The sequence below is a fragment of the Haliotis rubra genome, unplaced genomic scaffold (genome assembly GCF_003918875.1).
Source record: "Haliotis rubra isolate DU_JTF1 unplaced genomic scaffold, ASM391887v1 Scf220, whole genome shotgun sequence".
Classification (NCBI taxonomy): Eukaryota; Metazoa; Mollusca; class Gastropoda; order Lepetellida; family Haliotidae; genus Haliotis; species Haliotis rubra.
The window spans coordinates 1292258-1304787 of NW_025766226.1; the positions used below are offsets into that span (position 1 = coordinate 1292258).

The window sequence follows — 12530 nt, forward strand, 5'->3', positions numbered from 1 at the left end:
GGAGATAGCCTTTGACCTAAACAGTGAAATATAAAGTCTTTCAATGATCATATCGAACAGCCCAGTTGATCTCTTCATTTTCAGAAACAGAATAAACTTCAGAAGTCTGTACTTATTGATTTTGCATGAGATGTCTGTATTTCAGGCACTCAACCAGTTCATTCATTATAAGTCTGTCTCACAGTCCCTGAACCACATTATTTTCCTCTCGCCCGGTCCTTTCTGAAAGCTAAACCCCAAAATGAAGCAAGTCTAGATTTCCTCAGGTTCTGAATCTCCCAAATCACTGAGGTTCCTTTTCAATTTAAAAGCAATTATTTTGTTCCCATCAAAATTATGTATATTCAGAGACTAAGCATTAGTCTTATTCATTATTTGTCAACGGTCATTCGCCTGAGAATTTGTGTATATCTGTGACTACTTCTTGATTATGCCCAATTGCATGACATTTGTTTCTGATTTCCCCAATTACAACGAACCAATATTCTAGTTTCCAAAAGACTTAAACACTGACGTCAAAATAACGACTGAAAACGAGCACTAGGTATCTTCCAGATGTAAACAGTACAAAAAATTCCCAAATCAGTCAGAACGTGACCTTTTAAATATTTAAATGAACACTTTGTTTCGTGTCACTCCAGAGCGTTGTCCGGCTGGCTATGTGTCCAAGAGCGGCCTCAGGCCATGTCTCCCGTGTCCAAAGGGGACGTTTCAACAGGAGGAGGGTCAGTCTGCCTGCTTCCAGTGTCCCCACGGAGCGTTGACCACTCATCCTGCCGCTTCATCGGTCAGAGACTGTGAAGGTATTGACACTTGGGCGCCGTCCCACAAAGCGATCGTATAGATCAGGGGATCGTAACTCTCATGGTTATAACATAGACGTAAGACAGTCGTAGTGCTGCGATCCAGTTGTTGAACGGGACCCGGTTCTGTAGATCACAGATGTTTCTCAACATGGTTTCTGTTCTTTCTGTTACTTCTACAACAGGAGCGGTGGAGTACCCTCCCAGCTAACAAATTCACGTCGTCACAACGTTATGCTTTCGTTGTTACAACGTTATTCTGTGGACTCCCATTTACGTTGTCACAACGTTATTCTGTGGACTCCCATTTACGTTGTCACGGCGTTGTGAAATGACGTTGTGATACGTCATTTATCGTCGTCACAATGTTAAAGGTATTTGATGCTATCGTATTTGACGTTGTCTTAACGTTCTATTTAACGTTAATGGTTGAATATTTTTCCCAGTAGTGAACAGTACACAAGAAACAAAGCAGAAAATCACTACACTGTTTGTTCATCAGTTTGCATGTTGTTTTGGTCGTGTGTTTTCTGAAGCTGTAGCTGTATAATCTTCAAGTGAAAGGTTTAACAGAACTCTATAGAATTCTATCTTGACACCAAGTCGATACGCAACGTTTTCACAACGTAAATACTGGGGCGTTGGGAAAAGGGGGCTTTTTCAAGACGAAACCATATCTACTTTACCACAACTACAATTGGATTTTGATTTTCAATACTTTTCATAAATTAGCAGTAACACCTTCAACCTCTGACTACCGTTCCTATCCCCTGATGTATGTAACGTTGCTGTAACGTTATATAACGTTATTTGCTACTTTTACCGTGCAAAGATTTTTGGTTTCAGCTTCTTTTTAACTTTCTTTTCTGTTTTATGTTTCTGTACTCCAGGGGACTGGGACCTTCAAAGCGACGCCTCTCTTCCCCAAAATCAGCAGAGACAGATCCAAGTTAATCTTTGTTTTGAAGAACCTTGTGAGAATGGCGGTACCTGCAAAGTTAAAGGAGGGTTCGGTTTCAAATGCATATGCCCGGAAGGATTTAGCGGTAAGACTAGAATATTCATGTTAAGACATTATGTTAATAATACACCCAGACTCTTGTAGGTCCTGATGATCGGGACCTTCCAGCGGGGCCAAGAACTTTTTAAAATTATTGTGTTTTGAATAAATCATTAATGTTTTAATTTTCCATAAATTATAATTATTTACACGGCCATGACAGTAAACCAACTGGGGTTAATACATAACCCTGGCAGATCTTTTATCAACTGGTATCAGGCTAATGTGGGTATCCAATGTTATTATATTATAGCATCGGCTGTTTACAAGCTATGGCCACTGTGGATGTAATCCACCGGTATGTAATCCAGGCCAGGATCTGCTGGTCGTGGGTTCGAATTCCAAGTTCGTTTCATTTATGATCCTTGTTTTTGGCACCTCCTTGGCTCGCCAATGGTGGTTACTCTCACGTTCAGCCGAAACACTGAGATATAACTAAATACTCATCAGATCAGGATCTAATCAGTTAACTTTCTCTGTCTGCTCAGGGTCTGTGTGTCAGACACCAGTGGACCAGTGCAAAGGTCAACCTTGCCTCCACAATGGCACGTGCGTCAACCTCCAAGTAGACTATGTATGCAACTGCCCGGAAGGTTTCTCAGGTAAATATACTTATCTTCTGTAGATTTTATTGTTGTAGCTGATTTCCAACTTGTAACGCAACCCTGAAGTCGGTAAGTACAGAACTGAATCATGAGCTCATTGTATGGCCAGACCAGATCAACGTTTACCATGGAATCATATCGAAGCAAGCAGTGTTAGGTGTACAATCAAAGGTTATTTATTTGTTTGTTTGTTCAACACCGCACTATACAGCGGCGGTCTGTAAATAATCGAGTCTGGACCAGACAATCGAGTGATCCACACCATGAACATCGATCTACATAATTGGGATACGATGATATGTGATTGGATCTTCACGAATTCCAATCAAAGAAGAAATACCATGGCAGAGCTCCAGATAAGATTTAGCCCATGTGGGTACTGTACCCACTGTATTTTTTAGGAGTGGGTATTATGAATGTTGAGTGGGTATTTCATTTTCCGTTACCCACTGCTTTCAAATATGTGCGTATTTCAGTCATTTTACTCACCTAAGTATTACGTCATTGAGTAAGTTTACTAAGCAGGTATGTTCTGCGTTATGTCATACCTAACCAAAACCAACTTAAATATAATGGAAATGATTTCATAAAAGATCACTCATCCTATACTGACAGTACAACACTTGTCCTATACTAACAGTACAACTTGATAGCAATCGATGTCCTATTCATTACGCAAGCGATTTTTATAAATATATTCCGTACGCATTTGTTTTAAACTTTTTGCGTATCTAACATTTTAAATGTGTAATTAGTACGCAACAATTATTTTTCAATGCGTAATTGGAAATTTTCTATGCGTATTTTACCCGGATACGCAGCTTATCTGGGCCTCTGCCATGGGTCAAATGCGTGAAACAGGCCTGTCCACAATTCTTGAATCAAGAATAACAGGAATTTAGTAGTTCCAACTAGGTATCCAATCTTCAAGAAGATACGACACAAATCAGGTCGATAGGCCTGGGATTGTTCCAATATGGGTACATCCAAGTTTCTAGAAATTGATGCGTGAAAGTGCTTGGACAATTATGCCTGCCATAGCTGCGAACAACAAGGGGCGGATAACTCTAAATTCTACCTCGCAACGTCCGATTGTCGCTGTGAAATCGTGTCGTGATACGCTTGATATTTTACTAGCGTTTCAATATTGCTGTAGTGAGTGAGTGAGTTTGGTTTTACGCCGCTTTTAGCAATATTCCAGCAATATCCCTGCGGGGAACACCAGAAATGGGCTTCACACATTGTACCCATGTGGGGAATCGAACCCGGGTCTTCGGCGTGACGAGTGAACGCTTTAACCATTAGGCTACCCCACCGCCCCTCAATATTGCTGTAATGTTTGTAATATTTGTAATATACGAAATATAAAATTTCTTTTATTACTGATGTTTTTTAATCAATAACCAGGTAAAAAGTGCGAGGTGAACAGGGACGAGTGTGCCTCCAACCCATGTCAGCACGGCGGCACATGCACAGACGGTGCCAACAGATTCACGTGTCACTGTCATTCCGCTTATCAAGGTGAGAGTATGCCTTGCATGAGATACACAATATCAAATATCGCCTAATAAAATATATAGGGTGGGATTTCATCGATTTGGTAATAAACTGAAATGTCAGCTGGATTTTATCATGGTATATGATTTATATGATATAGTGTGTGCGTGCGTGCGTGTATGCGTGTGTGATCACAGATTAACTTTACATGTATTATAGTTTCCAGGGGGAATTCGAAGTCAGGGTTTATGATGGGAACTTTCGAAAATATATGAAACTGCCAACATTCAGAATTAGATTGGGACGAGAAGGGAGGGAGGTTCACCTAGAAATAACAGCTATATTTTTCAAGCACTGTTCCAGGCATATTTCCTTATCTTATTATCAAATTTCATTATAAAATCAATGTGAACATAACCATAGATTTCCTAGGAGGTTTTAGTGTAATCTACAATTCAGACAAAGATATTTCGTAATTTCAAGTACGGGTTCAAATCCAACAAATGGATATGTAGACGATAGAGTACCTCAAAACAATTCATTACACTGTGTATGTATGTGTGCCTGTAAGTAATCATGCACTAATTACGAAGTCAGGTGCGACTTGCGAGGAAAATATCAACGATTGTTCTGACACTCGCTGTCACAATGGTGGCACGTGCAACGATGACGTCAGCGGTTACACCTGCACCTGTCGAGGTGGCTTCACGGGCGAGACGTGCGAGATTGAAATTGACGAGTGTCTGGAGAACCCGTGCAGGCACGGGATTTGCCACGACAAGGAGAACGGATTCAGGTGATATTTGTGCTCGCAATTATGTTGCCAATGATTACTCTAATACACATCTAAATGGCAAGGATCTATTCAGGTCCGCACGGACAAGTGCTGTTAAGTCGACGCCGTGATATTAGTTTGTATTGGTTCTCATTTACCAATTAAAGTACTGTCGGAAATGCTAGAAAAAATGCTTTTGACTTATATTTAAAATTCAGAGGTATTACAGTTACTTATATAACAAATATCACTTCAAGAAACATCTACCTAAAGTAGACCGAGGGAATAAATTTTGAGACATGCTCTGAAATGTGTTTTACTGATGAAAATACCAAAACTGTAGTGGGACGTTATTTCATACAGCATTAACTGTATACGTCATCAGCATGCACGGTATCGAAGGTGAAATTGACACCTGAGCACACGCTCGTGGACGGGTCATCTCAATAGATATTTTCTGCAAAATGTTGAATATGTGTACGTATAGTATACGTATCGGTTATGTAAAGGATCATTTGTGTGTGTGTGTGTTTGTTTTGAAATAAACATACGAATTACTGTACATTGGAAAGAATCCTATCACTTGTGTTATCTTATCAATTGATTGTAGAAATGTGCAACGTTTTAATAAATGTTTTGCATGTCAACAGTATATTTCATTGAAAAAATATGGATGTAATTCGGTCAGTTTAATCTAGTTGTGAACATTGGCCAAAGATTTACGAAGTCACTGGTGTAGCTTCTTTAAGAATATATATATTTTTCTTCTCATAAAGTTTGTAGACCGCCCGTCTAAGCACTCCCTTGTCAAAGTTGTCAAGGATGGTTTCACGTCCCAGTTTTGCATTTGAGACGGTCCCTGTCTTGTCTGATTTGTTTACAATATTGTAAACTTGTTGGTAAGACATGCCAACAGCTCTACAAGATCTGTAAAAAAACTTTCACAACTAATGAAAGGTTTACCTCTGTGTTTTTAAGCAGAAAAACTATAAACCTTTGCAACAATTGACTGCAAATCGTTGGCCATAGTGGACGCTGTGATAAAGATGTGCATGCATGACGGAAAACTTATTTGTCAAGACTTAACATTTATATTAACACTTCTTCAATAAAGAAACAATAATTAAGTGGAGTAAACACAAACATTCAACATTTATTTGTTTAGGAAAAACGTTAATTCATATTTTTACACTTCCTGTATGATTAGCATAAATGTAAAGACTATTTCAGATTTCTGTTGTTGAACTCTGAAAAATCTTAAGTTGCATTTTCTACCAAATTCTCTCCTGCATTTCCGAAATGTGGGAATGTTAAATCTTTAGGCGAGTTGATATATTGACAAAACATTTACCTTTAAAGTGTAAAAAAGCATTTTTCTAGCAACTTTAGGATCAAACACCTTTGTGTCGAACTTTAATTATCGAACTCACCCTTGTGATATATGAATGAGTGAGCGAATGGTTTTACGCCACTTACACTTTTAGAATATCACGGCGAGGGACACCAGAAATGTACCCATGTGGGGAATCAAACCCGGGTCTACTGTGTGACGAGCGAACGCTTTAGCCACTAGGCTACCCACTACCCCTCCATAATATGGGAGTTTAATGAGTTGCTTAATGTATATGTACAGTCAATCTGTGTAATCAGTCATTTCGCGTAATGACTAAATGAATCGGTCATTTCGTGAAGTGCCTGTGGGCACTAGGCAATACGTGTAATGACTGAAAATTCCAGTTATTACACGAAATGACTAAAATTTATAGCTTTCTTTTACACATAATGCCTGACTGAACATTTTGCAAATCAGGAAATATGTGTAAAACACAAAATGACAATGTACACTTCGTCAGGCTGTACATATAGCATCCAGCTGGGCAAGTGTTTCAAAAACATAATCAAATGCTCCAGCCGTTGTCACAGCAGCCTTATGCAAAAACAAGTGACTTGATAGATGAACTAGTCCGATATTGACAAGTGATTTGTCAGTTCGACTGAATGACTTCTGTGATATGATTTAAATTTTGTGATGAACGACTCAACTATATTACTTTCTTTTGTATGATTTAGGTTTTGATTTGACTGTAGGACTTTGTGGTGAATGAGTTGGCACAGTACACTCAGTATACTTTAATAGTTCAATAACAATTGTACTTAATCTTGATGTGCAACACTTTAATAGCTCAATAACAATTGTACTTAATTTTGATGTGCAACACTTTAATAGTGCAATAACAATTGTACTTAATCTTGATGTGCAACACTTTAATAGTGCAATAACAATTGTACTTAATCTTGATGTGCAACTTGTAAAACATTTTTATTATTACGTCAATAAATGTTTTACTTTCAACTTTTATGGTCTTGACAGCATTTCAGTCATTTCACGTAATGCCTTACCATGATTTTTAGTCATTTCGTGTAATAACTGGAATTTTCAGTCATTACACGTATTGCCTAGTGCTCACAGGCACTTCACGAAATGACAGATTCGTTTAGTCATTACGCGAAATGACTGATTACACAGATTGGCTGTACATATGTAACTCGCATACCATATGAAAAAAAACTTTTGACATTTAGGATATATTTCACAGTTGGCAGTTGGGACGTAGGAAGTCCATTATTTGTGTTTTCAGGTGTGAGTGCGAGGCAGGGTACCGGGGGAAGCGGTGCGGGCGAAACATTGACGAATGTGCTTCCTCCCCCTGCCAGAACGGCGGCACGTGCAAGGACGGGATCAACGCCTACACCTGCAGCTGCCCCGCCAACTATACCGGCGTTAACTGTGACGCAGGTGAGTGTCTGTGTACGGTCAAACCTCGGTAGTCCGGACGCCCTAAATACGGACACGCTTCTTTCTGGACATTCAGTGCCCGTAATATATGCATGAATATAGCAGAAGCGTCATTTCGTAGCCATTCCTTTTAGTCGGATATTTATTAATACAGGCAATCTACCGGAAGTGTTTACAGTTTGGATTAGCGAGATGTGACAGCTGAATCACTCCTGATAAAGGTGTAAATCAAAGCTTGTGTTTCTGACTTTTTTCAAACGTTCGGAGTTGAAGGTCTGTCGCGTAATTAAGCAATATTTCAAGACAAAATGTTATGACATTTTTGCGAATTATTGGAATTGATAGCTTGTCATCATGCTCTGTTGGCAAGGGGCGTTGATAATAATATCCGCTTCTGATTTGTATGGCCAAGGTCCTGCATGATATACTAGTAGCTTGAATATTGCTCACTGCCGTGTTAAAGAACATTCACTCACTACTGCCGTAAGTGTAGGGAGAAAGAAACGGTCCACAGTTTGCCCGTAACAATTGAAGAACACATAAAATATCATATTTCCACTCGATCCAAACATTAAACAAAGTCTGCCCTCAAACAACCAATTTTGTCATAATGAATATATTGCTCTTTATTTATACAGTTGGCCTTGTGTCTATGCTTTCAATTGCAATAAAGTTTTTTTAAAGTACAAAAAATATATAAATAAAAATATAAAATAAAAAGCAATGACCAACATTTAGTATGTTAACTGGATAAATTATTGTTACAGATCTCAAAAACTTCCTAAAAACTATCGTTCGGACACTCATTACTGTTTGCCTGGGAACCAACCGACGTTCAACCTTTTATTGACTCCATTTTTTTTACCATAAATTTTATCTATAAAATTTACCATAAATTCTATCTATAAAATTTACCATAAATTCTATCTATAAAATTTCTTTTTGAGTTCTGGGTCTATGCAAATGCTTGAAAACACTTTCGCATCAGTTTTTACAGAAGTATGAACGATCTTGTTCTTTGTTTACAGTATTAGACAAGAACTACCAACTGGACTTCCCGTCAGCCGGAACTGACCATGTCCAGGTGCCTATCAAGCAGGACATGGGTGTCGTCACAGTGTCCTTCTGGATGAAGACCGATGACGTCATCAACCAGGGCACGCCCTTTTCATATGCCATACCAGGCTCAGATAACGCTCTGACGCTGACTGATTATGATGGGTAGGTCTTTACTTAGACACAGACCCGTGAAGATCCGAGTTAGAATTAGTCTTCAGTAACCCATGCTGGTTAGAGGGAACAAACGGCATCGGGTGGTCAGGCTGCTAACTTGGTTCACACATGCCATCGTATCCCAATAGATGGATGACCATGTTAATCACTGGATTGTCTGGTCCAGACTTGATTAATTACAGACCGTGGTCATATAGCTGGAATATTGCTGAGGGCGGCCTTAAACTGCAAAACAAACAAACAAACAAACAAACAAACACTGAACATTGGATGTAGACTAACAGTTAGTCTCTGAAATGAACATATTTTACAGAAAATAAAAGTTTTAAAATTAAAATTGTAAATACAATAAAAAGGATCCCAGGGACTTTCTTCATGCCAGAAGCTGACGAAATCTAGACTTGCCACATTTTCTAGACTTGCGTGGGCTTTCTTGGATATATTTGCTTCAGGGTCTGTACGACAGACTACATTGGAGGAAACTTTCTTGTGTAGCATCAGTGTCTGGAGACGTCATTTAATTTTGGGTCGCTCCTCCTGACGATATGTGCCATTTTGCTTTTTACTGCATGCGTGTGAATTTAGTTTTACGACGCTCATCACTATCTCTTTTTCGTTTCTGTCTTACTTTAATTCATGGTTTGTATTTACTTTACCTAGTAATTCAAAATGTGTTGTCCTCCAATTCTACACTTGATGCCAAATAATTCCGCATTGATAGTTACTTAACGTGGTTCCCAGCAATATCCCAGTCAGATCAGGGACGTCTGTGAATGCTTGCGTCACGTTATCATACAAACCGACGATGTAGATAATGAACAACGACCCATGTCGTCGAAGTAAAATGACATGGAATGAAGAAATTGAGTAGGTTATCCAAAGCTACCACGTTCGATTCGGCCATTTAGAGCAATTAAACGTACCTTGTATGTCCAACGGGGCGGTGGGGTAGAATAGTGGTTAAAGCGTTAGCTCGTCAGGCCGAAGACCCGGGTTCGATTCCCCACATGGGTAGAATGTGTGAAACCCATTTCTGGTGTTTCCCGTCGTGATATTGCTGGAATATTGCTAAAACGGCGTTAAACCATACTCACTCACTCATTGTATGTCCTACGCCGTATTCCAGTAATAACCTGCAGGGGCGTTGCTACCATTGTAAAAAAAGCCCGGGCTTACACATGACTGTTGTTAAAAAAGCTTGGGCAAGCCCTCAATACTATCTAATACTACTAAAGCTTTGCAACCTATCGGGCTTACATGAAAAATTGGCTTGCTACGCGCCTGTGGTATGTGGTCCTGTGCATAGAGCTCAGGTCACAAATCAGTTGAAGCTAAGCAACGTTGGGCGCGGAGAGTCCTTGGATGGGTGGCTGTGTTTGGCAGCTTGACATTTGAGAGTTTCTAGGACTTCAGTCCTGCCCCGCCACGAAGCACATGTGGTACATGTGGACTCACCTGGGGCAAGTGCGTTTGTTCAACATTGCCTCTGTTCACCCAGCAGAAAATGGGTACCCATTGGGATAAGTCATGTGACTATTAATCTCCTAGCGCTTCACTGGCAGCTTGGGTTATCCGGAGTAATATAAATCACATGGTGCGCTTTGAGCAAGATATGAAGCCTGGAAGGCTCGGTATAAATATTCTTGATTGATTAATTATTCTCACTTGTTCCTCAGGTTCGCCTTTACGGTGAATGATGAAAAGGTCATGACGGATGAACCAACCAATGACGGCATCTGGCATCACATCGTCATCACGTGGTCAGCCAACAGAGGATCCTGGAAACTGTACATCGATGGCCTCCTGAGTGACAGCGGCTTCAATCTGTCCACTGGGAAAGCCATTGCAGGTAATGGGTCAACACGTGAACGCGCAGGTGTATTCCTATAGCAGCATTGTACAACAAATATTTCACATATCAAAAAAGAGGTTGAAATTTCATATAATTTAGATAATTACAACTCGAAGATAAATTGTAATGTACCATCATTTCTACAATTTTGGTTTTCGTGCATTATGGTATTTCGTTAAGATGTTATCTATTTAGTTTACGCTAATATCTGTATATTTGGAAGTTCAACATAAAAATTCCAGGAAATATCTGGAAATAGTGGATTTCACTGTACACTGACTTTGAATGAAAAAACACGTAAAAAACCCCAAAACAATGACTGTGATATTACATATTTCTCCGAAAACAAGGATTTTCAGAAAAGAAATAAATAGAAACACGTTTTTAGGCTAGCTGGTCAGGGAGGGTGGTCTCCGTGTTACCATAAATATTAACCATAGTATCATGACTTTCCGTTAGTTGCACATGTGCATGTTAGCGATTCTGATTGATCAAATGAGGCTACAACACGTGAGTGTTTCATTGTTGAGAAAATATGACATGATGCCATCCATTGTTCACGACACCTCAAATTGATTAGGCCGCCTTCACTACAGTTTTTCTGTATGGCTTACATTTCATACGCTTTACTTCATGTTCTCGCATTAAATGCCAATGAGTGATACAAGAAGTACTCGTAATTGTCTGGCCCACGGATTTGAATGTGACCGTTTACGCCACTAACGGGATCGGGTGGTCAGGCACGCTGACGTTTGGTAAACACATATCATCGTATCCCAGAGTGCGGCGTTAAACATGAAACAAAACAAACAACGTTGCATGTTCCTTGGTATTCAGACGTTTAGTTCCAGGTATGCAGATAGTTTGTGTGAAAATGAAAAAAATCCAAAAGGTGACCAGAAGAATTCTTAATTTCATGGCGGAGGCTACAAGACTTGCCAGACCATTCCAGACTTGACTTTGGTTCCTGCTTTTATTTATTCAGTGGCAGACAGAATAGTTACTCCTCAAAGGGTCGGTACCCGTGAAGGTCCGGGTTAGAATGTGCCTTCAGTAACCCATGCTTGTCGTAAGAGGCGACTAACGGGATCGGGTGGTCAGGCTCGCTGACTTGGTTGACATATGGCATCGGTTCCCAATTGCGCAGATCGATGCTCATGCTGTTACTCACTGGATTGTCTGGTCCAGACTCGATTATTTACAGACCGCCGCCGTATAGCTGGAATATGGCTGAGTGCGGCGTAAACCTGAACTCAATCGGGACAAATAATCCATTACTTACGTCAGCTCGCGTGTTACTTTGTCACACCATGAATCAATACGAACAAAACATCATAACCATGCGCTATGGAACTTACGATGTAATTGATATTCTATTTTACCAGGTGGTGGCATTTTCGTGATCGGCCAGGAGCAAGACTCTGTTGGGGGGCGGGTTCGATCCCCGCGAGTCTTTCATCGGGAGTATAGCTCACCTGAATGTGTGGGACAAGGAGCTTCCACTAGACAGCATTGATTCCATGAGGACAAAGTGCACGGAGTTCTACGGAAACGTCATCGCCTGGCCGGACGTCAGGAGTGGAATCAGAGGGTCACTGAAGGACGCCACGTCAACATTCTGCGGAGGTAAATAATGAAGACTAACTAGAAGGCTGTCAAACCTGTACCTCCATCTTTGTGAAATGCCTGCATCGTATGCTCTGTAACCGATTGGCAATATACTGACCAACGAAACAACGCAACAACGTGTGTATATTAATCAGTATCGGGTTTTTTTTTCATATACGACATTTAATTAGTTCGGAATTCTATAAATTGGAGTTGGGTGTTTGCAGTGCAGGGCGTAGCCCCTTTTTGAAAGTTACTTAAGGTTAATACATCTGGGATCTTAGAAGGAGGTCGAGTTTA

At 40.1% G+C, this 12530-nt stretch overlaps 1 protein-coding gene across 1 annotated transcript in view; it reads left to right on the plus strand.

Annotated features, from left to right (window-relative positions):
- Positions 1 to 12530, plus strand: part of LOC124277371 (sushi, von Willebrand factor type A, EGF and pentraxin domain-containing protein 1-like) — a 61019-nt gene that overhangs the window by 22121 nt on the left and 26368 nt on the right. Inside the window, 10 exon segments of the mRNA XM_046713040.1 lie at positions 642 to 803; positions 1694 to 1849; positions 2352 to 2465; positions 3876 to 3989; positions 4563 to 4761; positions 7380 to 7537; positions 8566 to 8758; positions 10447 to 10619; positions 12008 to 12045; positions 12047 to 12248. Of these exon segments, the coding sequence (XP_046568996.1) occupies positions 642 to 803; positions 1694 to 1849; positions 2352 to 2465; positions 3876 to 3989; positions 4563 to 4761; positions 7380 to 7537; positions 8566 to 8758; positions 10447 to 10619; positions 12008 to 12045; positions 12047 to 12248 (1509 nt within the window).